The sequence below is a fragment of the Boeremia exigua genome (genome assembly GCF_020726555.1).
Source record: "Boeremia exigua strain MPI-SDFR-AT-0100 chromosome Unknown C7974scaffold_6, whole genome shotgun sequence".
In the NCBI taxonomy this organism is placed as follows: domain Eukaryota; kingdom Fungi; phylum Ascomycota; class Dothideomycetes; order Pleosporales; family Didymellaceae; genus Boeremia; species Boeremia exigua.
In genome coordinates this window covers 1,450,138-1,474,613 of record NW_025763523.1, presented here as the reverse complement: position 1 = coordinate 1,474,613, position 24,476 = coordinate 1,450,138, and the positions used below count along the sequence as shown (strand labels likewise).

Here is a 24,476-nt window from a genome sequence, read left to right as displayed (position 1 = left end):
TACAAATTTCCTGATAATGGTCTCTGCGAGGTCTTCCATACTATTCACCGACATCAAATAAACCGCCCATAGTACTGTGATACAGTCGGAAGAAACGAGGTGGCGTTGTAATGTGCGAGCAGTGCCAGTGGAGCTTTGGGTCAATCAGCACCAGAAATACAGTCCAGTCACATTGTAGCTCCTGCGGCAGTATCGCCTCCAACATCCAAGATTGCACCCTCTTCAGCGTTCTTTGGCTTCACCAGTTTGATGCTGACTCCCGAGTCCTGACTGTAGACTCTAAGACCCAGAACGCAGACTGCATTCCAGGGCTTGGTTTTCGTGTCTACGGGTGAACGAGCGCGCGGGAGAGCCTCTGGCTGTAGCTCGTCTCCATAGTAGCTACGAGACGCATCATACATGTGAGGAGCAGGGCGCCTTCCACGAGACAATGCACGTGACGGGCTACGACTCTGGACCCGAAGGTCTTTATCGAGCGTATGTTCTACTTTACCGTCACCGCTGGGCGTGTCTACGCTATCCAGTTTGAGGCCCACTGTATTGTTGACAAGATCGGTCTCTGGGGCAGTGTTTGCCGGGGTCTCTTCATCTAGTTTCAAGGCTGCATTGTCCGCATTGACGACAGGTGCAGCAGATTTAACCTCCTCATTTTCAGCAGGTACTGCAGGACCGGTGCCAACAGTTCCAGACTCCGCTTTCACGAGCTTTATCTTGTCTTCCAATCGTTTCTTCTCTTTCTTCCAGATCTCATACTCCTCCTTTTCCTCCTTTTTCCACGCTTCAAACTCTGCCTTCTCTCTATCAGCAGCGTCTTTTGCCCTTTTCTTCATTTCTGTTGCCTCTCTCTTCTTTTTGTCCGCTAGCTTCTGCTCTTCATCAGTGAGCTGAACGAGCCCCTTGGCATTGGCGAGGTCGTAGTTTAGGCCGATTTGCCTCAGCTTCTGGGGGTTACGCTCAGCTACCGTCGTGATCACTTCATGAACGTCTGGCGACTCTGCATTGCGCTTTGCCCCGATTTTTGGTAAGACCTCATAGATACCAGGCTCCAGCTCAACCTCAGCCGAAATGCTACGATTGCCAAACCACGCGCTACGTGCACGAACGATATAATCGCCCGACTCAGTGTCTTTCTCCTGCAGTATGAAATGTAGATCGAAGTCGTATTTACCTTCAAGGCCGCGGAAGTATCGGCCATCAAGCTAAAAAAGTTAGTATCCGTACCTCTGACGCAAAAGGGCTTACGCACTTGACAAAGCTGGAAAACAGTCGGGCCTTTCGTCTTTATTTCCACTGAAAATTTCGTGTTCAGGAATCCAGTTACCCATCCCACTGGTACACTTGTCCACTGTTGGACTATGGTCCAGTTGTGATCGAACAGTCGGGTCCGATCGAGCAGATCGAATCGCTTGAGCAAGTCTTCATAAGACATCCAGAAAAGGCCGTCGTCGCCAAACTTGTGTCCCAGCTTCTCCATCCAATAGGGGTTCCACTCTTTCGATCCATCTGACCAAGGGCCAGTCCACTCGCCCATAGCCGCGTTAGCCCGTGAGCCCCAGGGGTTTCTGACTGCCTTAGTGAATGACCCAACAGATGAACGATATACCTACCTAATTAGAACAAGCCTGTGCTTGGTCTTTCCATCTTCACTATCTTCTTCAACCACTTTGATAACGGAGTAAGCATGATTGAGCGCCAGCCCTCGTCTGGCATCAGAGTCGTCGCCATACAACCCAGGTGACGATGCAGAGAACAGAAAGTCTTGATTGACAAGCTCCAGCTCCTTCCACAACCGTTCCTTGCTAAGAACGCGGTCAGTCAGGATTTTGCTCGTCACCCCGCCGGTAAGGTCTTCGACTGCTTCGCCAGAAATTCCACCGCTGATGGCATCGTAATCTCCGTGCACCTTCGCATACGCTTTTTCAAGAAGGGGAAGCCAAGTCTCATTCTCTTGAGCGCATGATGCGAAGTATAATGCTTCGGACCCCGTCTGATGATTTTTTTTGTATTTTGTTTCTTTGATGCCTGTAGGGTCGTATGTATCTCCCTGAGAATCGAAATCGGGTTTGCTCAGAAACAAATTGTCGTCAACAACTGTCCAGGTCCATTCGCCATCCCTGTAAAAGACAAAGCCATACACACCGCATTCTTCATCTCTTTCGACGCACACTTTTTGAATCAGATTTGGATTGCTGCAAATCATTGCGACTGCGGCAATGAACCAACAATCGCCATTGGCACCTTGCACAACATCGCTGCTTGAGTAGCCGTCGATCTCGAATTTGGGATCCTCGAAGATCCAGTCGATGCGGTGGCGTGACTGCGGACCGTCGTCTTGAGAATCGGAAAGATCTCCCGACAGAACGTCGGTAGTGTTCTTGAGGTGCAGGGGCACAGCTTCCTGACAAATTACACCCGCCTCAATAAGCGTGCGTAGTGCAAAACCCAAGCGTCCTGGACTGACAACCTGTGCCGATGACGGAGATTCTGGTTCTCTGTACCATTGCAACAGGCCTTCGAGACAGTTCGTTGGCTGATCTGTAATGTCGAAGTCTGGGTCGGTGAATTTCTCGTTCATGCTTTGGCATTCTTTTATGATGCGCTTAACACGAACTCGACATTCTTTTGCTGCCGCCTCATAGGACTCGGCCGCATTTTGCCCTTTGACCGTGCCTTGTTTGCGGGGTGGCGGTAGCAAATTGGCATACAGTGATTGAGGGAAGACCTGGGTAACTTTGCCGGGTTTCTTGGTGATCAGTTTGTCCCAAAACTCGTTGATCACTTCTTGAGGAGTATTTGTGATGTCATTGCTGTCGCTGAGAACGGAACTCATGTCTGACTACTGCTCGTCTAGCTTCAACGTGTTTATCGACAAGTCAACGCCTTGATATGGTGCTTACGAAAGGTCCTATGAAGCTTCTTGTAGTACAAGATTGAGGGCACAAGGATGTCTCAATGACGAGTTTGCTCAAAAGAAGGGGAAGACAGATCACAGACCTTTGTTGAGCTTCCTCTTACTTATGATCATGTCCTGAGTTGGGGGCCGAGACCATCTATTGGTTATCAAAGAGACTGGCAGCTGAGAGTGCTGACAGGCGTCGAGACTGGGAAGCTGCCCGCATGGCTGCCTGATAACGCTCGTGTACAGTTTGAATGTATCAGCCCATGTGTAGGTGAGATATAAGTGAGCCCTAGCACTACTCAAGCAGATGCAGTCATCTAGAACTCGAACAATGCACAGCTATACAGGGAAGCGCACGGATCTAGAAGGAGGAGAGGAGATGTTGTGAGTCCGTGCGCTGGCTGCAAGGTCGGCTGCATGCTGCAGGCTGAACAACTTCAGAACAAGTCAGCTCATGTCAGCTCCGCAACCAAGCTTGACAGTCTCAATGAAACCAGAGATGCACGCATTGACAGCAGCTGCGGGTGATCCTCTCCCTTTTATTCCAACAAGGGTCTAGTTCGCTCCGCCGTCACCGAGCCTTGTGTGCTGTTTGCCTCGTGTTAGCGCCGTAGCCTGCTAGAAATTGAAGTAAGCCGATTCAGTAATTTTTCAGCTCAAACATGCATGAGATTAGAGAAGACCACTTTCATGACGGCAATCCCGGCAACAGTGGCGGCACGACGGCTCGCTCTTACTGCCAATCTGGTCCTCAACCTGCTACCATAGAGACCTACACTTGAAAGTGCGGACTCCAAGCACGGTGTATTGTCCTCTGTTTGATCCACCACACTAAGTCACATACCTATGCAGAACGGGAAGAAGGACTTTGCGTGCTTGGCTTAGGCGGATTGAAGGATTTTGATGCAGGATCACGGCGTGGGTTTTTTTCGATCGCCGAGGTATATCGGTGTCAGTGCGCAAATCGAAGCGGATCTCGTTGCCGGCATCGAGGACGGATATGCGCATGCTAGGCTACCCTAGGATCACAGTTTACAAGCAGAACGAGTCATACGCAAGATACGGGCGATGCTGGTCGGCTTCATTTCTGGAAAGCACTTCGTTTACAATGGTCTCGACTACTGTGATGACCGCGACACACATAGCTGTACCACATGTGATTGATGTCTAATTCGATATGAATGTCTCTCTATTCAGATGCCAAGGCGAGTCTCCTTGGATGGATGAAACGACTGTCTCACTATGGATGTGAGTTCTGTACAAGAGCCGACCGCTGATACTCGGGAGAGAGCATATAAGGAGTACCAGATAAGGTTGAGATATGTGAGATGAAAGCATTAGATCGAAAGTGAAAGCCTCCCTTGGATCTAGTACGTCAAGATCAGGGAGATGAATACAAGAAGCAGACCCTGCCAGTAATGCTGAGACCGAAAACCCATGCAGAGAAACCAATAAAGAGAAGCTCGTAAACTATCGAGCTGTCGCAGGAAGCCCATGTCTAGACTGAAACAATTCAGTATAGACGCCTTTGCTTTTATGCAGTTGCAAGTAACGCCTGATGGTAGTGGCCGGCCGTGTCGAGATTGCCGCCCTTGGATCAGAGGGCCGCCAGATGTTGTGCCGCCGAAACGCCGTGCTAAATCAATAGAGCCGAGATATAGATGTTGCCGTCCGAGGAAGGAAGGAGCAGAAAAAGAAATTTCGTTGAGAGTTGCGAAATGGGACTTGAGCCGCCGAATGAGAAGGCGAGATGGGCGTGATCGATCCAGGTATTCGGATCAGATCCTAGTTGGTCGATCCCCCTGCACGCGGCACGCGCTTGTTGGCCTGCACCACCGAGTCAGCAACACGAACTTTGCAACTGTTAAAGGATCGATCCATGTAACTCCACTAGCGTTTCTCATCAAGTCTCATGCAATTGCAGCCTTACATTGGCATGCCAAGGAGTTGCGAGGTCAAGAGGAACGCGAAAGAGATCTTGGGCTTACCTATGCTTTGGATGCGCATGGCCGGCAGGTCTTCAGCTTACAATTCGAACACTCGTAGATGTGAGAGTGAGGACCCGAATGGCACATGTTACAGTTCCAGACGACGACGGTTGTATCAGACTTGACGACGTTGAAGTTGTGCTGGCAGTTTACTGGGGCGGCCATTGTGATGTGATGACGTCGATTCGAGCGAATGGTAGAGTCAATTCGAGCGAGTGGAGGAGCCGGTTCGAGGGATTGATGAGGTCGATTCGAATGAGTGTTGGAGGCACAGGAGCGAGAGATGAGCTGCACGAAATTAGCAGAGGCAATTGGGGCGGCAAAAGATTCCATATGTACTCAAAAAATGCGGAGGATTTACCTGAGCGCTTTAGATAGAAGGAGTGTTTGAGATGGGCGTGGGATTGCGCGGTAGACCGAAGGCGTTCAAGGGTCCTGTTAGTCGTGGCTGTGGAAAAGCAAGCAAATACTGCAGAGAAAACAGAACCAGATCGTGAGTTGCGTTGATGGAGAGAACACTACTTGTTGCTAAGCTGAAGACGCTAATTGTGCGGATCTAGGTCCGTCTTATACTGATCCCAAGATATTCGCGAACCATGTTGAACTAAGTTTGAGCTTGCTAGGTCTGATACCACATCCACCAGATTGCGGTAGTGTACAACAAGAGAAGCGTGCCGCCGTCTTGCGGTCTTGCTGCCCTGCACCGTGATGCTCGAAAGCGGATAGCTACCAGACAAATGGAGGAACAGATACACCAGAGGTTGCACAACAAGGCCGAATGAGAGGTGCCTCTACTACTCCTCCAATATGAGGCTCTCGAAGGGAACGGCGTGGTGGAGCTGGTCAAACGCGGGCTGTCTGTTCCGCAGCCGCGGGCATGGTAGCATCTCTAGGTCGCGAACCCTTGTCCAAGGCGCATCGCGATGTGAATATTCCGAGATGATTCGAGGCGTAGCGCTGCCGAAATCTATGTGTCACACAAACCGTGCTGCATGCGTCTTGTCGCGAATGATGGCTCTTGCTGCGACTTCCCAGAAAGAGAAGGGGCACTGTCTCTTGCTGCTTCGGGCTGTGCCCTGGCCAAAAAAGGCTACAGCCAATGAGGGCTAGTGCGCACTTAGCGCGAACTGGGGTCTTCGGCAATCGCAGGTTCGCGGCTGCTTTTTCTGTCGCCATTTCTCATCACGTCGCCATACGCGAATCCTTCACACTGCTTCTTTCGTACTAACCCTTGTCAGCGATGCGGGAAGCAACCATGCGTTCATTGTGCCGTCCAATACCAGACCCAGAGGACGGTTGAAATGGCCAGGGACGTCACGGTAGAGGCGGTCAGTCGGCTCGTACACAAGGCCGCCTAAAACGTCGACATGCATGCGCCTCCAACCACCGTTCCTTCTCCACCTTTCGGCCTGTCTTCTTTGCTTCTTCCTGAGACCTTCCCTGGCCAGGATATCGGTCGCTCGTTGAATGGGTCTCCCTGCGAAGCCGCTAATAGGTCAACGCACCGGCGTGCGGTGGACGCGGCTTGGTGCCGGTGCCGTCGTAAGATCTTTACAGGACAATCATGGTTACACGGCCGTCTACGACACCTTTCCTGTTGCGCCCGTCAGTCTGCCCTTCCCAGGTATTCCAGTTCCTGTCGCCTCAAGCTCCTTCTGGACGACGCACAGCTAGCCGCTGCAAATGAGGGGATTGGTTGGCGTCTCCGGCACGATAGGTCCCCTCTACCTGGTTCAGCTCTTCGGCGAATGGTGTCACACAGCCTCATCTCTTGAAACGCCTCCGGCGTTCTGTAGTAGCGCCGCGGATCTGCCTTCGGCCTTTCACTAAGTCGATCTATAGCTTCCGCGTGCTCTTGCAAGACGCATACTGCTTCCAAAGAGGCAAGCCTTCCTTGATCGTCAATCAGGAGGCTGGCGGGAAATCCACTGTCTGCTCTTTTAGTAATGTCTGCTCGCGGAGCACTGTCATTACCCAGCGGCCGACTCTACAAACCCCTTCCTGCAGCAGTGAGGATTCAACGGACAGGCGGATGGAGTCGCGTCCTACAAAGTCTGTGCAATTTGTGGCCAGCCTTACATCCTAGACGTTTTTGTTCAGATTTTCTGAGTAGGATACAGGAGAAGCTCGGGTTGGTTCCCGAGAAACCTGAGCAGGACAGTCCTGGTATCGTCTTTGCATGCAGTAGCTCGCTAATACCCTCTGCGTCGAGTTGCTTTACATGCCCGATGACCAATATCCGTTTGCAACCATCGAATGCTATTCAACATGTCCAATAGACGGTTGATCAGGTCTCTGCAAAGCATCCTCTGCACGCTATCAGCGTTTGGCCTGCGACAACAGCTCAGGCAGAGTTCTGCCATGGGATTGTGGTCTCGGACAGACAGTGGGACTGGCATCACCTATACGACACCATGTCTGTTATCGAGGATTACTTGCAGTCTTGGCTGAAAGGTCATAGCAAACATACTATACAAGACTATCTTCGAGGGTCTGTTCACAGATCCTCGCTTCATCTTCCCCTGTTACACGGGATCGATGTGAACCTGGCGCTCGGTCCCACCAATGCGAGATTGGTGTTACCGTCGAGGCTGCCGTGTAATCTCGGCGCCTGTGGCGCTACCCCAGACGGATTCAAGTGCGTCATCCCCTGGACGTTGTCCCGCCAATCTTGGTGAATCTGGAAATCGGAATGATCTGCCAAGTATTTGCTTGTCTTTCCCCCACGCGACACATCAAGGCCCGTGCCGCTCCTGGAAAGCAATACCTGAGATAGCAGGGCAAGACTGATGCAACAACCCTGGACCACCGCCATTGACCTGTTACCTGGTTTGCGGGTCTAAGGTCATGGCAGTCAGACACTACTGCAACACACCCTATACCATCGGCCATGCGGTCTCTGAAGTACATGCGTTATACGGTCGGCGCGGCGGTCTCGCCTTTGAACGCGCGCTGCTTCGCTCCGACCATCTGATCTCGAACACTGCATCTCATGGATCATGTTGGGAACTCAAAGCAGTCATGACTCAGCCCATGATCGAGCGAGTGATTGAGGAAGAATATCATTCATTGAGTCATGGACCGTGAAACACCCGAATCGAAAAACGTAGATATCAGTAGTATGGTGCCTGTAACGAGACGTGACTTTCGATCTGCACCCTTCGTGATCTAGGACACCTGGAACCGGGTAACCGGGAATGCATCTATCGGTACTCAATATGGTCATTGGTCAGCATCTTCATTGAGCTCAGCGTTGTACGTGCCGTTTCCTGTCACTTTCCTCATGACAGCCCCAGCCCACAGCTGAATGCTTGACTGGGATACGACTCTCGGACGAAGCCGCAGTTCTGTGCTTTGGGAGATGGGAGGAGGCTCACTAGCGGCAGTGGTACACGTGACTCGTTACAAATTAGGACGTCTCTCCGCTAGCCTTACGACCGCAGCCCTACAAGCTGACGGTTTCGGTGCAGTACGATTGTGGGATATAGCGGAATGCAGTTTCGCCTTCTGCCTTGCACGGCCTCCGCGGTCGTCAATGGTGGTACACGGGCGATCAAGCGCTGTACCAAACGACAGACCCCTTGCACACCTTCAACCCGCTGCCGCCATTACACCTGATGCATTACATACTAGCAAGTATCCATCACATTGCTCTCCCTTTGAGCATCGACTCGAAAACCAAGGCCAGGCAAGACTTCCGCTCAAGTCTTAACCCGCTCACGCCTTAATTTGTGGCATGAAGATCACCTCGCGTTTCAAGTGGTGTAGTCATGCATTCTCATCCTAAACGTATCAAGGTTTATCACGCGGCCGAGGCTGAGTACGAAGGTCGTCTCAATGGTGGATCTATGTTGCAGTCTTCGATGGTACCTTGCAGCTCGCGTGACCCGTAGCAAGGCTGCAAGGTGAAGCTGGGAGATAGGAGAGATGTGAATGACGTATGCAGATATTCCGGTGGCTGCATCCTGATGTGCAAACTAAGTCCAAGCGGTAGAGGATGTAGTGGCCAATCGGTAGGTCTCCGGTCTAGTCGAGGACGTTACTTCAGAAACAAAAAAAATAAGAAGCCGACCATGACACCAGGCAGGCGGTGAGCATGTAACACTGCGTGTGGCTGGGAATCTGGAAGTCATACCACCAAACCAAGATCTCCAATCTCGCACGGAAAGGGCAACTGCAGGTACCGCGACGATCATGCCTGCTGCAGCAACGATGCTGCAATTGCTGGATTTGAACACTGCTCCCGACAAAGACTTCGCCGACCACCTTGTACTGTAGCCGCTGGTATTGCCTTTTCTTGTACGTCCGATCTTGGCTACACGGACGAAAGAGGCGATGAGTTAAGTCGCAACAGAGTTCTCCTCCCCAGTGACTGCAGCAATTGAACGCAGTCAATCTCATGCTTCAGGTGCATGTGCATCAACAACACACCAATGCCACTACAAAAAACAAGAATGCAGGACGGTGGTGCGCGACTACTCCAGTATCTTCGCAGTGATTCATTCAAGTTGCCCCCAAGCCGATCGAACGAGAGTTGTCCGCTTCTCTATCTGTAGCTGCGGACGGTACGAAGGGATATAGGAGTGATGGTATGTATTACGCGACTACATCATGGAAGGCGGGGGCGTTGGCAGCAGTTCGCGTGCACGAAGGCGCAGCGTGCTTTCGTGCGTAGCCATGACTGGCCAGTCCGCTGCATTATGGTCGCGTGCCAGCACACCAGTGCGTACAGGACATCGTCATGAGAATGTATTAAGTGTAAGAGTGCTAGTCCTTTGATGTTCGTGCACGTCAATCAACATACTCAGACATCGACTGATCACTCGTCTCGACCTGCACTTAATCGCGGTACCCTGACTCGTTGAACCGCGTTCGGCCGCCAAGGGTTCGAGCGCCGACACGCCGACTTCGTTGCACGCGATGGTGCCAAAATTTACGAGGCCTCAGAGGTCTCCACTGCAGTTCAACCACTACAACGACGTCGTTTTACTCGGACCTCCCACCATGCGCGGTGCCATTGTATTCGGCGGGTCGTCACACCCCAAACTGGTTGACGGTGTGTGCGACCGCTTGGGCATGAAGCCTGGCTCTGCGACGCTGGGCAAGTTCAAGAATGGGGAGACGTCTGTCACGATCCGTATGGCTTACTGGTCTGCTGCGTCTCTCGCGTTCTAATGGCTGGCAGACACTTCGATTCGCAACAAAGATGTGTTCATCATCCAGAGCGGCAGCGAGAAGTGGGTTGCTATGCCTCTGTACCTTTGCCCATGCTAATCGCACGCAGGATTAACGACTCGGTCATGGAGCTGCTGATCATGATTTCTGCCTGTAAAGGCGGCTCCGCAAAATCAGTCACAGGTATGGAAACTGTTATCAGGTGCTACACCAAACACTGACCGTGCAAAGCGGTCATGCCATACTTCCCTTATTCGCGCCAGTCGAAGAAGAAGCAGCACCGTGGGGCTATCACGGCTCGCATGGTTGCAAACCTCCTCCATATCGCCGGCGTCAACCATGTAATCACCGTCGACCTCCATGCCTCGCAGATGCAGGGCTTCTTCAAGTGCCCAGTCGACAACCTCGTAGCCGAACCCCTCCTTGCTCGCTGGGCGCGCATGCATGTGCGAGACTGGCGAGAAGCTGTCGTAGTCAGCAAGAACCCTGGTGGAACCAAGCGAGTGACATCACTGGCAGATGCCATGAAGCTCAGCTTCGGGATCGTCACAACGGATAGGCGAAGGGCAGGTGGAAGCAGACCCTGGAACGAGAGTGCCATGTTTGAGCAGTTGAGGCTTGACGGTCCTCCAGACTCGCGCGAGATGGTGGAAGCTACGCTCGAGGCAGATGCTGAGCTCGCGCCAGTCAGTAAAACCTCATCTGATTCCAAGGCAGAGATTGGCAAGCCCAAGGTCCGAACAGGACGCACCCCATCGAACCCGCTGTCCCGAAGAGCAAATGGAGTCGCTGGTGAACACCCTCTTTCTAAGTCTATGCGCGCCAGCTCCATTGTCGAGCCCGAAGTGCCTTTGGAGCCAGTGAGAACCGAGGCTTCGACCCAGATGGAAGAGGCAGACGCTGAGCAGAGCCAGGACGAGGACGGCGCCGAAGAGGAAGAATACACTGATGAGGTATGTCTGTAACGATATGACGCAAACGACAAAACTGACATATGAAGCGTGCGCGAAACGTCATTCACGGGCGTCTAGTGCAGGGTCACATTGTCGACGACACGCATCCCTCGCCGTCCATGTCCGCAACATCACATACTAACTCCTGGCGCAACCGTCCCCCTTCCGAAGGCGAGAATGAAGACATACCTTCACACATGATGAATTCGTTCATGTCAACAACGTCTTCAAGGCGGGAGAATCTGGACAACGAGCACGGCCACGCTCTTGGCGGCACATACGATGCAGCAGCTTCGTCAGAGGACGAAGAGGAAGATCTGCAGAACCCTGAGATCGAGACATTTGTCACACTCGTGGGCAATGTCAAGGATAGACCCGTATTCATCGTCGACGACATGATGGACAAATCCGCATCTTGGATCGCCGCAGCCGAGACTGTCGTCAAGCGAGGAGGCGCCCGCAAAGTGTACTGCATGGCCACCCACGGTCTGTTCGGCGGCGACTGCCTGGAGGAAATGTACAACTGCGAGTGCATTGAGAAGATCATCATCACCAACGCATTTCCGGTTCCGGAACTCAAGCGTGAGCAGGCTGGCGACAAGCTCGTCATTCTGAACGTTGACAATCTGCTGGCTGAGTCCATCCGACGGAATCACCACGGCGAGAGCATGTCGCAACTCTTCATGCACTACGACTAGAAAGAAAATCAGCTTCATCAAAGTTTAAAGACACTAGAGGCATGATGTTTTCGGAGTCTGGTCAAGAATTTTTTGCTATGGGTTGGCGTTGGGCGACGCTTCAGTGGAAGCAGGGGCAATGCGGAAACACAAATATGCGCAACGAGTGACGACCTAAGAGAGCCTTTCCAGCTTTCGAAAAGTATGTGCCATGTAGGGACATCTTGACACCTACGATACAATGATACCAACAATGTCCAACCATATCCAGTTCCGTAGTCATCTCTCGTTCGTGTTCATGTACTCTTTCTGGCACCCAATCCAGGTTCACTTTAGTCATAGACATTCTGCAAGTACGTTGCACAAGTATTGTAGTAGGAGAGAACAGTGGTCACTCGGCACATTCGTTATCTATATGTATCCACTGCCCGATATGTTTCTGATACTACAATAAGCAGACCTCCCGATGGCAGTTATGCGATGTGATTTGTTCCCTCAAGCCAGCAAAGTCGAGAAACGCACGGAACGCCACTCAGCCGAGCTTCATACAATGCTCTTATCAGTCAAAAGATCATGCGTCCGGACTATGATACGGCCTATCTCAGGTCCTCCAAGCATTTCTCTCTTGCTCAGCGATCTCCGCGTCAAAGAACACAGTGCCGCTATTCCTCTTCTCGCCATCCGTAGTCTCATCATAACTCGCGATCCTCTTGTGCGCTGTCACTCCACTGGAGCTGTGCAAGGTCGATCCATCCAAACTCGCTCCCTTGTCCCGCTTGAACTGTTCGGCTCTCTTCAGATCGCCGGGCAGTGGGCCTGCGCTAGGCGGTGGTGAAGAAGCGGGTGTCTGGTTCGCGGATGCACTGCGCGCACCCCAGCCTTTGCGCTTTTCGCTGGCCCAAGAGCCCCAGGAAGAAAAATATGCGCCAGCACTAGCGCGTGCGTTGCTGAGATCTGGTGCTTGTGACTTCCCTGGCAATACGTTAGTAACGTTGCAGTACAGATACTCTGCAACGTTGACTTGCATGTAGTGGCTTGATCTGGTACTATACCCTCTTTCTCTTGCTCAAGCCGCAATTTTTCAGCTGCTTCTCTTTGCTCCTCCTGCCGTTCTCTCTGGGCTTTGCGCATGGTCTCTATGTCCGCCCACAGCTTGTTGTATGCTGTCGAGACCTTGGCTTGACCAGCAGCGACCCTTTCGCCAATGACCTCTCGTGATTTCTCTAGTCGTTCGTCAAGATGTAGCTCTGCTACTTGCCTATGCGCCACGCTAAGATTAGCACACAGATACCCATGGTCACAGCCTGAAAGGTGGTGTTGGAGAAGAGACTGGGACGCTTAGTCGCGAAAAAAACAACGGAAAGCCTGAACTTACGCTGCCAGCCTCCGTTGGACATCTTCGACGGATAGCCCTCCGGAGCAAGGGTGTTTGGGATCAATGATATCGAATAGGTGCGAATCAGTGAACTTGTTCCATATTCGAAAGTTCTCGGTTTGCATCCAGGCGTGTACCCAGTCGTTTGAAAACTCGCTTGCTGGATCACCGTGAACCTCTGGTAACAGGGGCTCATGACTTGGATTCTTCTCCATGTAAAGCTTGTACTTGACGGAGCTCAGCATGGCAAGGAGGTACTCTTCGAATTGCATTCGGATGAACTCTTCACTTCCAGTGTATCCATGATCCTTTGGCCGCGCAGGGTCCGCTTCATCCCAAGTATCGTTTACCGTTTGCGTCAAGAAGTCTATCCATCGTCGGTCTGGAGTTGAGAGAACCGACGCCTGGCGTAGCGAAGTCGAAGTATTGTTTACAGTGTGATCGTCGAGGTTGATGAGTACGTCACTATAACGGTCTTTCTGCTGCAACAGCAACGAGTTTGTTGATCCGACGATATATGATTTCGTATTGGCGTCGGCGAGCATGTCCAGCTGTTGTAACGGTGTGTAGGGACCGAAGAGCGAGCCTTTTCCGAACAACTGGAGAGGGAGACCCATGTATGCAAGTACTGAAGCTGTCAGTGTTTAGCTTCTAAAGGCAGGTACATACTCACAAGACGAACGTTCAGATGTTTTGAGGCTTGTAGGCATGACGATTTTCTCTTCAGCCGAGTTGAATGTAGGGTCCGCAGCGTCCTGCAGGTGGCGCATAAGGCCGGGTATCAAAGAAATAAGAGCAAATTGCATCATGCATAGCCGTTCGCAATTCGAGCCAAAGAAAAGGACCTATGTGTTGTGAGCACTGCTGTTGCCAAATACTGCTGACATAAAACAAGTGTTATGCATATTGCTCTTTACGCACCTTGCGTTGAAGCAGAGCGCACTTGAAAAGAACAAGAGTCTGCCACTTGAACTCATGTATGAGCTCGCGGAGCGATATGCCGAAGTAATGTTCGACCTGACCTTCTTGATTTTCCAGTAACCGCGGCAGGCTTTCGTGGAATCTCTGCAGTATCTCAATATCCGTAAAATCTCTACGTGGATGTCAGCCAATACTCATGTGCAACCGCGTCGTCGAACGCGATCTGTTGTGAGCATGACATACTTTTGCGCAAACCACGCTGCCGTGACCACACCTAGTTGTGCCTTGATTGCGCCGAAGTGCTGCGGGCTGTCTGTCACGACGACCACTGCCTTCTGTACTGTGCTCCTTGTGACGTCGGCGGGTCGATCGATCAGTTCGCTCGCTGGAAGCTGTCGTGTACACGATATACCGAAAAGACTCGTTGCAACATGAGAAGGCGTGGCCGAGCGCCGGAGCGTGAAGTATGAGTAGTCCTCTGTAGAGCTGCGTGATGTCAGTTCTTTGTCGTGGAACGGCAGAGACCATGTGAACGCGAGAAGAAAAGTTGAAGCTTCAGTCATTGCTATGCAGGCAGGAACTATGCTACTCACGCATGCGCACCGTCGCTCAGTGCCATGAACGGCAGCAGCGGCCAGTCATGCTCTACTGCTGGGTCCTCGCCATCCTCGAGGCCGATCCAAGCTTCCACCTCAGGGCCCCTCGCGTGATGGAAGTCGATAATACAGACATGCGGGGCGAGCGCAGTCGAGGGAGCCAGGTTCGCCATATCGCAGTCATTCGAAAAATCCGAGAGCTGGGCAAGTTCGAGTCGAAACCATGCGCCAGGCTCGCGTCCTCCAAAAGTGCGGGACGCTGCGATGTTGGCGGTGACGATGGATCATCAGCCTTATGGAACTAGGCTGCTTTCAGGCGCCTCGGCTCTATGAGGCGTGACGGGCCGTAGATGATGCCTCATCGCCACCGGTGGTCTGGAATACGACAGCATGCATTGCGAATTGTAGCCGTAAGCGGAGGCTTATACGATGAGTAAAAAAAATAGAGTTAAGCATCACGCCCTAGGCTGCTGCCGTCTAAGATACAGAGTAGCGCATGCGTCAGCCCGCGACAGATGGTAAGTGATTTTGATGTCGTAAGTTGTGCTTCTATTCTTCAGGATCGAACATAAGAGGAGGAAGTACACCGAGCTAGCCAGAGACAATGCCTGCCTGCTGCGGATCGTCACTTCACCATGATCAATCGCTCATCCCTATCAACACGCCTTTGTACCAAACTGGAATCCAAGAAACAACAACCTGCCTCCCCTTCTACCGCGCTTGTGATTGCAATGACCCCCGAATGAAGAATATTAGGAGAAAAGACTATAGACTAGCCTGGGCAAGGCCAGTCGCACCACCAGATTTGAATGAAGCGAGCTTCTCTTCGAGGAACTGGATCATGCTACACAAGCACCGCGTTGGTTCAGCGCTTAAACCCCCGGGGTATCTCAGCTACCATTCTGCTCGTCCTGTGCAGCGGTATCCACATTGTGGTAATCAAGGATCTCTGAGTACCTGCGATTGTCAGCATCTGCTTGTGACGTAAGAAAAATGTGGGGACTCACATCATGATCTTCCAAGTGTCAACCGGGAGGTCGGCATCGTTGAATGACCAATCGAACTTCTCCTCCGCGCTCGGCTCATCGGTAGGGTCGTGGTAAGGTGCGAGGTATGGATGTGCAAGAGCCTCGGTCGCCTTAACACGTTTTCTTGGGTCAAAGACTAGCATGCTTTCCAAAAGGTCGATGGCTACATTGCATTAGCAGACGCCAAACACCCAATGCAATGATGCACTTACCCTCCGCTTCAGCATTCCTGAACTTATTGGCCAGAGGCTGACGCTCGCGCTTGGGGAGCGACTGGACAAATCGCAGTGTCTGGCAACGGTCAATTAAAGATTGCCGAATATTCTTCTCGGCGTAACTTACGTTTTCGCTGCAGATGGTTTGGATGACATCGTCCGGAGGGGTACCCAAGAGCTCTGTAATAATGGAGAACTGGTTGACGTGATCCTTGCCAGGGAACAAGGGCTTGCCCTCGAGCATTTCCGCAAAAATACAACCCGCACTCCAGATGTCGACCTCAACATCGTATTTTTGCCATGTGAGCATGATCTCCGGTGCGCGGTAGTAGCGGGTGGAAACGTATCCAGTCATCTGGGGGTCTTGTATACGAGCCAGGCCAAAGTCGCAGATCTTCAAATCGCAGTTCTCGTTGACGAGGATGTTGCTGGGCTTCAAGTCACGGTGAACGACTCCAGCGGAGTGGACATATTTCAGACCACGCTATGGTTGTCAGCCGAGCCTCTTGAAATTTGTGTTTTCGCCACATACCAGAATCTGGTAGAGGAAGTATTGGATGAACTGCTTCTCCAGCGGCCTGGAGGTGAGCAGACGGTGGAGATCGGTTCCGAGCAATTCCGTGACGAAGTAGCTGTAGAGATCAGTAGAGGTCCCAGCGGCGAATGCACAGGCAATGGGCAACTTACATGTCCTCGAGCGGAGAGATGAAGATGTCGCTCAAACTGATAATCTGGTCTGCTGTCAGGGCTGGTTGGCTGCGAAACGCTGGGGGCTGTCTGTACGTTCTCGTGCCTCAGGTGCTTGAGCAGCTTCAACTCGCGGTAGGTGCGCTTCGAGAGGACGGGGGTGCTGAAGGGCTTCATGATCTTCTTGATGGCCACGGCCTGGCTGGTGAGCTGGTCCTTCGCCGAACTGCGAATTCATAAGTGCGTGGTCGGCTCTCTGGCTGGGCTTGGACGTACCAGACGAGGCCGAAGGCTCCCATGCCTACAGGCTGCAGATCGGTGTATCTACACGTCTGTTAACTACGCGCAACGGCGCGATGTGGGGTAGTGGCCGCACCTGCTTGTGATCTCAAACGTCGTGCCAAATATCTGGGCGCGCACGAATTCAGCCATGGTGGATTGCTGGAGTGTGGGGTCTGCGACAGGCGCGAGGAGGAGGGAATTCGGGGGGGGGGGGGGGGGGGGCGAGGTGGTGTTGGTGTGTAGGAGGGTAGCGTCTAGCAGGTTTGCAGTGCGGACGAGACCAAGACAGGGCTGCGTTCGTCTACTAGATTGGTCGAGTCTTCCGCGGAACTCGCGACTGAACGGTGCACAACTAGGAGAGCCTGCGCCTGTAACTAGTGGAGCAGATTCTGGAGAAGGGATTTAGCACTGCGCAGTGTGCCGGCAAGTTGGACGTAGCAAGGAACGCGCTCGGTAGGAGAAACAGAGCACCCGGGGGCAACACACGGTCGAGACTCACGAGTGACAGTAGCGGGATGCGGATCACTGCCGGGTCAGGGGCGACGACGTACTTAAGTGAAGACCTGCTGAAGAGATAGTGAGGGGCAGTCAATAACGCGGTGAGCATGGCCGATTCACACGGGCTGGCCTGCCCTGGCAGCGTGCACCGACACCTATCGGGGCCAACTACGTCACTATCGCAATTAGAAAATTCCATGAAATCCGACCCCCAATCTGCGGCATGTCCCCATGACTGCTGCCGCCCTGCATCGCCAGCTCACGGCGTGCAGCGATGATGCGCCGTCATGGCGACATGGCACCGACAGGCCACAGCGCGCGCTGCAGCTGCCTCTTGTTCTTCATGCGTCTCCCGAGGTCCCGTCCCCCACATTCCTCGTGATCCAGCCTCCGTACCTTCCGCTTCCATCAAACTACGATCGAGCGATCGCGTTGCTAGCGTCGTCCTCTCCGACCAAGACTCTCAACTTCAGCGGCGGGCCTTTTGCGGTGAACAACTTCCTGATGTTGACGCGTCTTGCATGTCCCGCCAAACGACGCGCGCTGATCTCGAAAAGCCTGCAAGTCCTGAGTCCTGATCGCGCAGTGTCTCTCGAATCAAGCAAAGAGTTGGGACAGTGCTACCGGACGTGCCGAAATCGACGCTATGCCTGCGCTGGCTGGCCGCTGCAACTATCGAGTATTGTTGGCGCTTCGACAGACGCGCCAAGCTGGAGACAGACTGCAGGCGGCGTGATGACACAATCCTCCAGAGAGACCGCAGCACCAGAGAGCCGTATATACACGCCCGCTGCCTGCAGGACGACTTCTGGTGCTGACCGGACGACCTCCTGGACGTGCAACGTGAATCACGAATCATCTGTGGCCAACGTCGAACTGACTCAGAAGGAGCGTCAGCCGTGATCGAGTACAGCGACCGAGTGCACATGGAACGCGAAGCTGGACGGCAGCACGTTGGGCGTCGCAGCTAACTTGCAGCAATTTCGAAACATGAAGCAACGACGCAGCCGCATAGATTTGCCAACTACCACTGCCATTGCGATCGTCGGTTACATGCTCACTTCGCTTACAACACAACATGCCTCTGCCAGCAGCCTGGCTCGCAAGATAAAGAGCTGACAATCAGACTCAATAGCAGAGACAGCCATCGTTGGGACCTCACGCACTTTAGGCAAACCATGAGTTCGAACGCAGGATGAGCTCAACTTCGCAACGGCAGGTGCCGCGCTGTGTGCTCACTTGGAAACAGCCTACCGGTGCCATGTCTCTCATGCTGCCGAGGCCGAGAGAGCCGGAGTCCAGCACCAGATTCCAGTTTTCGGTTTTCAGATTTCAAAGAGGGACAGGTCTCGCCTGCTCGGAGCATGCAATCTTTGCAGTAGCTCGGAGACTGCAGACAGTGTTCTTCCCTCATGATACAACTAAAATTACCCGAAAACCTACCGCGGCTAATTTCGCGAACCGCGTCCAAGACCTCCTGCAACAAGAGAGCAAGTGTCGCGAGAACGTTGCTTGTTAGTTACGAAGCCTCGTATCGAGCCAGGTTGCGCCGGGCAACCGTGCTGCGCCGCAGGTATCGGGCAGCTGAAGATCAACAACGTGGCAGCGACAGATGACAGATCTGGGGCGCACATGGAGAGTTGGGGATTGCGACAGCTTGTGCATGCGGCGCATGGCATAGAGTGGGTATCGCAGCGGTAGGTTTGCATGGCGTGCAGCCGTCAAGCGCTGGCGAGACGTCCTTAGATAGGCCGATAGGTGGAATGCATCGTGCTGTTGGAAATTGTGCACCCTGAAGATGTCGGTGCAAGTGGATGACGCTCTGCTGCCCATGTCCGCGCCCTGCGACACGACGGCAGCGCCGGGCGCTATAAACAGACAGAGAGTTTGGGCGCAGTGGAAACATGAGGGCTGCGACAGGAGGCTGCACGGCGATTGGCGAGGCATGGCGTTTGGCAATGCTGTGTGTGAAGCGGTCGCGGTCCTTTAATTAGACGCAGGCCAGAAGCGGGCCTAGCTCGCCAGTGCTGCAAGAACACCACGGAGCGTGCAGGGCGGCCGGCCCCAGAGTCTCGCCCGGCAGCATGTCGAGCAAGATCTGAGTGCAGCCGCGCACTACTCCGAGTCGGGTATGCGCTGGCAGGGCCCAGAGAGGCTCAATCGTAGCTGAGGCCCTTGGGCCGGCTAGCCAGGGTGGCGCGAAAATGGCGACAGCTGGAGGGCAGGTGCCATGTGGGAATGTTCTGCAGGAGCTGCGTCCCAGCGACTGGGGCACAGGCTCGCGGCTGCGGCTGCGGGCCACTGCAGTGCGCTGCGCTGCGGTGCGCTGCGGTCGCCAGCGAACGCAAAGGCGAGAAGGGCACTGCGCGACTGAGCGGCCTTGCAGGCCGTCGCCGTCATCTCGCGCGCCAATGGCGCGGCCGCTCGCGAGCCACGGCGGGCGAGCGCTCCACGCTTAAGCGCATCGTCAGCTTTCCGCTGGCCCAACACCCGTCTCGCACCCGTCTCCCACCTCTGCTGCTGCTGCTGGCTCGTGCCGCCTCCCGCCGATTGCCCGTCGATGCCCTGCCAGACCTGCTGAGCCCGCTAGCGCCAGCGTCCGCGTTCGAGCAGTTGCCCCGGGCTAGCTCACAGCGTGAGGGAACTCGCAGCCGCCAGTGCATCCCCGACTGCACCCCCGACCTGCATCGCCGCACGCTGCATCGCCGCACGCTGTCCGCTGCTGCCCGCTGCCCAGCTGCTGTCTGTCCGCCTGCAGCCGCACCGCCGCGAGCCCGCCGTCGCCGCCGCCGCCCTGTGCCGTGCTGCTGGTTGACGACCAAGGCGCAAGGCGCGACTCGCCGCACAGGCCCCTTCCCCAGCAGCTGCACCCTTTGCCCACCACCGCCGCCCACGCCGCCGTCACCGCGCCCGCACCCGCCCTTTGCAGCGCCCGCCCTCGCCCGCCCTCTGCGCCCGTCGCTGCACGCTGCACGCCGCACGCTGCACGCTGCACGCTGCCCCCGCCGCCGCCCGACGGAAGCAGTCGAGACCCGGCCCATCGCCGCTGCCACGCCGACCAGCGTGAGACGCTGTCTCGCTGCCAGAGCAACGCCCGCAGCCACCTCCCTTGCGACGACGCGCTGGGCCTAGTGCAGCCCCGTCGCCCCCCCCGACCAGTCCCAGCTCCCGCGGCCGCTAGCCGTCCGACCCCCAGACACCATGGGCATCTGCATGAGCTCCAGCCCCGAGGATGGCGAGCAGAAGAAACGCAGCCAGGCCATTGACCGCAAGCTCGAGGAGGACTCGCGCCGCCTGCGCCGCGAGTGCAAGATCCTGCTGCTGGGTACGAGCTGAGCTGAGCCGCGTCCGCCGAACACCGCTAACACACACAGGCTCCGGCGAAAGCGGCAAGTCGACCATCGTCAAGCAGATGAAGATCATCCACCAGAACGGCTACACACAGGAGGAGCTCGCCATGTACCGTCTGACCATCTACAAGAACGTCATCGACTGCGCAAAGGCCCTCATCGGCGCCATGCGCCAGTTCGAGATCGAACCCGAAATCCCCGGCAACGACGAGTACTGCAACTACCTCGTCGAGTACACTGTCGACCCGGACCCCGAAAAGCCGCTGGACGTGCGAGTCGGCCAGGCCATCACCTCGCTGTGGCGCGACGGATGCATAGGCAAGGTCCTCGAGCACTCGAGCGAGTTCTACCTGATGGACTCGGCACCCTAGTACGTCTGATGCACATCGAATCCCCGACGTCACTAATGATCGCAGCTTCTTCGAAGAGGTCGAGCGGATATCAGATCCCAACTACATCCCCATCGAGTCCGACGTCCTGCGCGCTCGAACCAAGACCACTGGTATCTACGAGACAAGATTCACCATGGGCCAATTAAGCATCCAGTATGTCTCCAGCTTTGCCGACGCTGCTGCAGCTCGACTAACATGAAACAGCATGTTCGATGTCGGAGGGCAAAGAAGCGAGCGCAAGAAATGGATACATTGTTTCGAGAACGTCACATCCATCATCTTCTGCGTGGCATTGAGCGAGTACGACCAGGTGTTGTTGGAAGAGAGCTCTCAGGTACGGACACTAATTGACTCGCTGGTCTAGCCACTGACTCGTGCATTTAGAACCGTATGATGGAAAGTCTAGTCCTCTTTGACTCGGTTGTAAATAGCCGGTGGTTCATGCGGACATCGATCATCCTCTTCCTCAACAAGGTCGACTTGTTCAAAGCAAAGCTTGCCAGATCGCCGCTGGGCAATTACTTCCCCGATTACTCGGGAGGTAACGATGTCAACCGTGCAGCCAAGTATTTGCTCTGGCGGTTCAACCAAGTCAATCGCGCTCACCTCAACTTATATCCTCAGTCAGTCACCCTTGCCACCGTGCATGCCCATTGCTGACCCTCCCAGTCTCACCCAAGCCACCGACACCTCCAACATCCGACTCGTCTTCGCCGCCGTCAAAGAAACAATACTGCAGAACGCGCTGAAAGACTCCGGCATATTATAGCGCCGTCTTCCCAAGCCTCCCACCGTTCCTGGCGCCACACGTCGATCGCTGTGCATACTGCGCCCTCTTACTATATAATACACGAGCCACCTTACGATCACCGCTCCGATCGCGCCATGCCCGAAACCCATCGTTCTCAGTTCGGCCACGACATCAGGATCTGGAGATATCATTGCCTCTTCTCATTTACAAGAGCGCAGCAGCATTGGAGTTCATCGGCGTTTGAAGATTCCCTGGGAATTTATTGATTGCTTACTTTTGACACGCGACCGCGTATATTATTACCCCCAGCCCTGTTCTTGTTGGCGTTGGATTGTCTGCCATACCACACCTGTGCCCTCTTGCTCTGTCTGCTCGCCAGTCAGTCAGCTCGTCCGCCCTGCTGTTGTTGCTATTTCCCTCCCGAGCTCTCCCTCTGTTTTTGCGTTATCTTGGAGCAAAAGTTGGTAGTTGGGTACGCTGGCATGAGGCTTCTGCCCCCGTACATACTGGATTCTCTTCGCGCCTGAGCTTAGTCAGGCCCTTGTACGGTATAGTCTCTCTCTTTGTCCTTTGGTTCGTCCTGCCTTTTTCCGTCCTTCTGTAGCTCGCGTCACTCCAGGCTTGCTCGTTCGCACCGTGAGGTTCGCGCACAAGCACGCACCTGTCGACCCCCGAGCTGTTACCACCATCTATCACCTACGTAATCAACCGACAGCACGACGAATCAAGTAAATCACTGCAATTCTGCTCTGCCATATCCATCGGTGATGAGTCTTATGTTTGAATTTACTGTCCAGGTCTAACGATTGCATTTCAAACTCCGTCTCTGAGGTCGTTGAAGTGGGTTTGCAGCCGAGAAGGGAACAACTCCCAAGAGCACAAGTCATTGGCGGAGTTTCAATAACTCAACATCAAAGTTAACAGTCAGCATGTGCATCACGCCACGCAATTGCACGAAAACAACTTCAAATGGCAAGAAAAAGCAGGTAAGGTTGAAAGTATCCTACCACCAGCTGAGGGAAACAATCCGCGCAAAAGACCTCGTTCCGTAAGTACCGACTGTGCCTTCCAGAGAAGTACATGTGGTAGAAAAAAGTGCAACAAGCATACAGAACGCAGCAATCTTGTACTAACATAGCCAAAGCATGACCATTCAGAAGGCAATAACCCTCAGTCAATTACTGAACAAGCACAACTCTTTCGGGGGCAATATCCACCACAAGCCATCAAGAGCAAAAGTTGGGTGGCAACTGCAAAGTCAGCCTCTGTGTGAGTACACCCGAATTGCAGACGTACCTTTGATTGGGACAAGACGTTATTGTCCGAGTTGTGCGTTGCTGAAAAACAAAAAAAGAAACTGCAAATCGGGATCGTCGTTGATCATGTTCGAAACTGGGAAACGTTAGCATGGTTCGTAACAATGAGAGTCAGCGTGCGCTAGGGATAACGTACCTCAACATGAGAGACTCGTATTGGGTGAGAACAGACGTTGTCCTTGGCGAAGTCTCAGTTCGCGGGCAGGAAGGTGACACTCGCCTTGATCTTGTTGGCGTCAACAGCGGCCTTCAAGTCGTCGATGAAGGAGGCCTGCGGACCAGCGTGAGGCTCGGTGACGTGATCGCCGAAATCATCGAGGTAGTGAGTGATGCAACGGTGCAAGGTGTCGTACTGCCAATCGCCGTAGAAGATGTGGCGAGTGTCGAGGCCCTCGTGGTAGAACGACAGCTGCTTGAAGAGATCAATTCCAGCCCAGCCGGGAATATGTTCACCGGGAGCGAGCTTGCGGATCGTCAATGCAGTGATGTTGGGGAGACGCTGCAGAAGGGTGGTGAGCATCTCGCGATACTGGCCTGAGATGATGAAGTCGCCGTTCTCGACAACATCGAAGCTGTGAGCAGCGTCGATGGTACGCATGATGTCGGCGTCCTCGTTGGTGAACTTGAACTCGGCCCAGATCTGCAAATCCTCCCAAGCCCAGGCGTAGCCATACTCATGCTGCTTCAAGCCTTCGGCCATCAATGTAAGGGAGCGTACATACTTCGCGACATCCTCATCTTCGAGGGCTACGAGTAGAGCTTTCATGCTCGCAAACCTTGGGTAGACCGTGAGGTTATCCATGCGCTTGCCCAAGGCATACTTGGTAGCATCCCTGACGCGCTTGTTGACGGCACGAAAGTTGAAGAAGTCCTCCAGAGGACCGATGGTGGCCCCGAACTCGCCTACAAGCTCATCTGGAATGCTCGAAAACGGCTGATGGCCGTTGTATCAGCGACCATCTTACCTCAGTACAAACATGTGGCTAATAACGAAATCAAATGGAGGGAGCGCACGAAGGTTGGCGAGACCTTGCGCGAAGACATTTTGCTTACCGATGACTTTACTGCTTTGTTGTCCATTGTCTCGAAGTTTCAGAAGACGAATCAGAGACTGGTTGTTGTTCGAGGGTGGGACCAACGCGATGCTGTTCAAAAGAGTGTCGCAAAACGAGTGTGGTCGCGGGTGTGTTGCGGGAAGAGTCGAGGTGACGGCGAATTTCGATTTATTGTCAAAGAGCGTGTGGGCTTGGCGAGCAGGCAGCGAGTGGCAATATAGTACCGATGAGGTGAAAGTGAAAGTGAAGGTGAACTGTTGTTGAGTACATGTCGAATGAAGCAAACGGATTGTTGAGACTTGTTGGTTGTCGTGGCCT

The 24,476-nt window shown here is 53.8% G+C and overlaps 8 protein-coding genes across 8 annotated transcripts; 3 read left to right on the top strand and 5 right to left on the bottom strand.

Moving 5' to 3' along the window:
• Positions 1 to 30: 30 nt before the first annotated feature.
• On the bottom strand, positions 31 to 3,023 carry C7974DRAFT_187588 (uncharacterized protein). The gene is made up of 3 exons (XM_046136511.1): positions 1,608 to 3,023; positions 1,247 to 1,562; positions 31 to 1,199 (listed from the first exon to the last, which is right to left on the bottom strand). Exons 1-3 carry the CDS (start codon positions 2,828 to 2,830, stop codon positions 168 to 170), a joined length of 2,571 nt encoding a protein of 856 aa, XP_045997248.1. The 5' UTR covers positions 2,831 to 3,023; the 3' UTR covers positions 31 to 167.
• A 1,512-nt stretch (positions 3,024 to 4,535) lies between these two features.
• C7974DRAFT_376315 (uncharacterized protein) lies at positions 4,536 to 5,052 on the bottom strand (the record flags this gene model as incomplete). The annotated part of the gene is made up of 2 exons (XM_046140266.1): positions 4,536 to 4,726; positions 4,929 to 5,052. 2 exons carry the CDS (start codon positions 5,050 to 5,052, stop codon positions 4,536 to 4,538), a joined length of 315 nt encoding a protein of 104 aa, XP_045997247.1.
• A 4,582-nt stretch (positions 5,053 to 9,634) lies between these two features.
• Positions 9,635 to 12,103, top strand: C7974DRAFT_394581 (phosphoribosyltransferase-like protein). The gene is made up of 5 exons (XM_046141896.1): positions 9,635 to 10,024; positions 10,073 to 10,124; positions 10,172 to 10,245; positions 10,294 to 11,015; positions 11,063 to 12,103. Exons 1-5 carry the CDS (start codon positions 9,808 to 9,810, stop codon positions 11,711 to 11,713), a joined length of 1,716 nt encoding a protein of 571 aa, XP_045997246.1. The 5' UTR covers positions 9,635 to 9,807; the 3' UTR covers positions 11,714 to 12,103.
• C7974DRAFT_394569 (LAlv9 family protein) lies at positions 12,104 to 15,041 on the bottom strand. Its single transcript, XM_046141895.1, has 7 exons — positions 14,582 to 15,041; positions 14,232 to 14,474; positions 13,989 to 14,160; positions 13,741 to 13,912; positions 13,068 to 13,695; positions 12,718 to 12,950; positions 12,104 to 12,664 (listed from the first exon to the last, which is right to left on the bottom strand). Exons 1-7 carry the CDS (start codon positions 14,755 to 14,757, stop codon positions 12,294 to 12,296), a joined length of 1,995 nt encoding a protein of 664 aa, XP_045997245.1. The 5' UTR covers positions 14,758 to 15,041; the 3' UTR covers positions 12,104 to 12,293.
• Positions 15,042 to 17,002, bottom strand: C7974DRAFT_394564 (Hog1-like MAP kinase protein). The gene is made up of 9 exons (XM_046141894.1): positions 16,891 to 17,002; positions 16,791 to 16,838; positions 16,611 to 16,740; positions 16,515 to 16,558; positions 16,360 to 16,459; positions 15,955 to 16,311; positions 15,825 to 15,903; positions 15,592 to 15,775; positions 15,042 to 15,541 (listed from the first exon to the last, which is right to left on the bottom strand). Exons 1-9 carry the CDS (start codon positions 16,944 to 16,946, stop codon positions 15,475 to 15,477), a joined length of 1,065 nt encoding a protein of 354 aa, XP_045997244.1. The 5' UTR covers positions 16,947 to 17,002; the 3' UTR covers positions 15,042 to 15,474.
• A 401-nt stretch (positions 17,003 to 17,403) lies between these two features.
• Positions 17,404 to 18,343, top strand: C7974DRAFT_187058 (uncharacterized protein). The gene has a single exon (XM_046136507.1). It carries the CDS (start codon positions 17,526 to 17,528, stop codon positions 18,195 to 18,197), a length of 672 nt encoding a protein of 223 aa, XP_045997243.1. The 5' UTR covers positions 17,404 to 17,525; the 3' UTR covers positions 18,198 to 18,343.
• Positions 18,344 to 20,507: 2,164 nt separating this feature from the next.
• C7974DRAFT_311837 (guanine nucleotide binding protein, alpha subunit) lies at positions 20,508 to 21,805 on the top strand (the record flags this gene model as incomplete). Its single annotated transcript, XM_046138324.1, has 6 exons — positions 20,508 to 20,619; positions 20,669 to 21,014; positions 21,061 to 21,189; positions 21,241 to 21,370; positions 21,421 to 21,659; positions 21,706 to 21,805. 6 exons carry the CDS (start codon positions 20,508 to 20,510, stop codon positions 21,803 to 21,805), a joined length of 1,056 nt encoding a protein of 351 aa, XP_045997242.1.
• A 1,296-nt stretch (positions 21,806 to 23,101) lies between these two features.
• Positions 23,102 to 24,365, bottom strand: C7974DRAFT_187006 (uncharacterized protein). Its single transcript, XM_046136505.1, has 2 exons — positions 23,240 to 24,365; positions 23,102 to 23,179 (listed from the first exon to the last, which is right to left on the bottom strand). The coding sequence occupies exon 1, from the start codon at positions 23,903 to 23,905 to the stop codon at positions 23,294 to 23,296; it is 612 nt and encodes a 203-aa protein (XP_045997241.1). The 5' UTR covers positions 23,906 to 24,365; the 3' UTR covers positions 23,102 to 23,179; positions 23,240 to 23,293.
• Positions 24,366 to 24,476: the final 111 nt, after the last annotated feature.

What these genes read in the sequence shown, in the direction of transcription:
- C7974DRAFT_394564 (XM_046141894.1), bottom strand. Translation starts at nt 16,946, where the DNA reads ATGGCTGAATTCGTGCGCGCCCAGATATTTGGCACGACGTTTGAGATC. An exon ending in ACGTTTGAGATCACAAGCAG is followed by an intron (nt 16,839 to 16,890) that starts GTGCGGCCACTA and finishes ACAGACGTGTAG; the next exon opens with ATACACCGATCTGCAGCCTG. An exon ending in GGAGCCTTCGGCCTCGTCTG is followed by an intron (nt 16,741 to 16,790) that starts GTACGTCCAAGC and finishes ATGAATTCGCAG; the next exon opens with TTCGGCGAAGGACCAGCTCA.
- C7974DRAFT_187588 (XM_046136511.1), bottom strand. Translation starts at nt 2,830, where the DNA reads ATGAGTTCCGTTCTCAGCGACAGCAATGACATCACAAATACTCCTCAA. An exon ending in CACAGGCTTGTTCTAATTAG is followed by an intron (nt 1,563 to 1,607) that starts GTAGGTATATCG and finishes TAAGGCAGTCAG; the next exon opens with AAACCCCTGGGGCTCACGGG. An exon ending in CTGTTTTCCAGCTTTGTCAA is followed by an intron (nt 1,200 to 1,246) that starts GTGCGTAAGCCC and finishes TAACTTTTTTAG; the next exon opens with CTTGATGGCCGATACTTCCG.
- C7974DRAFT_394581 (XM_046141896.1), top strand. Translation starts at nt 9,808, where the DNA reads ATGGTGCCAAAATTTACGAGGCCTCAGAGGTCTCCACTGCAGTTCAAC. An exon ending in CTCCGCAAAATCAGTCACAG is followed by an intron (nt 10,246 to 10,293) that starts GTATGGAAACTG and finishes GACCGTGCAAAG; the next exon opens with CGGTCATGCCATACTTCCCT. An exon ending in AGGAAGAATACACTGATGAG is followed by an intron (nt 11,016 to 11,062) that starts GTATGTCTGTAA and finishes TGACATATGAAG; the next exon opens with CGTGCGCGAAACGTCATTCA.
- C7974DRAFT_187058 (XM_046136507.1), top strand. Translation starts at nt 17,526, where the DNA reads ATGACTGCTGCCGCCCTGCATCGCCAGCTCACGGCGTGCAGCGATGAT.
- C7974DRAFT_394569 (XM_046141895.1), bottom strand. Translation starts at nt 14,757, where the DNA reads ATGGCGAACCTGGCTCCCTCGACTGCGCTCGCCCCGCATGTCTGTATT. An exon ending in GTCCAACGGAGGCTGGCAGC is followed by an intron (nt 12,951 to 13,067) that starts GTAAGTTCAGGC and finishes CGTGGCGCATAG; the next exon opens with GCAAGTAGCAGAGCTACATC. An exon ending in ACCAGATCAAGCCACTACAT is followed by an intron (nt 12,665 to 12,717) that starts GCAAGTCAACGT and finishes ACGTATTGCCAG; the next exon opens with GGAAGTCACAAGCACCAGAT.
- C7974DRAFT_187006 (XM_046136505.1), bottom strand. Translation starts at nt 23,905, where the DNA reads ATGGATAACCTCACGGTCTACCCAAGGTTTGCGAGCATGAAAGCTCTA.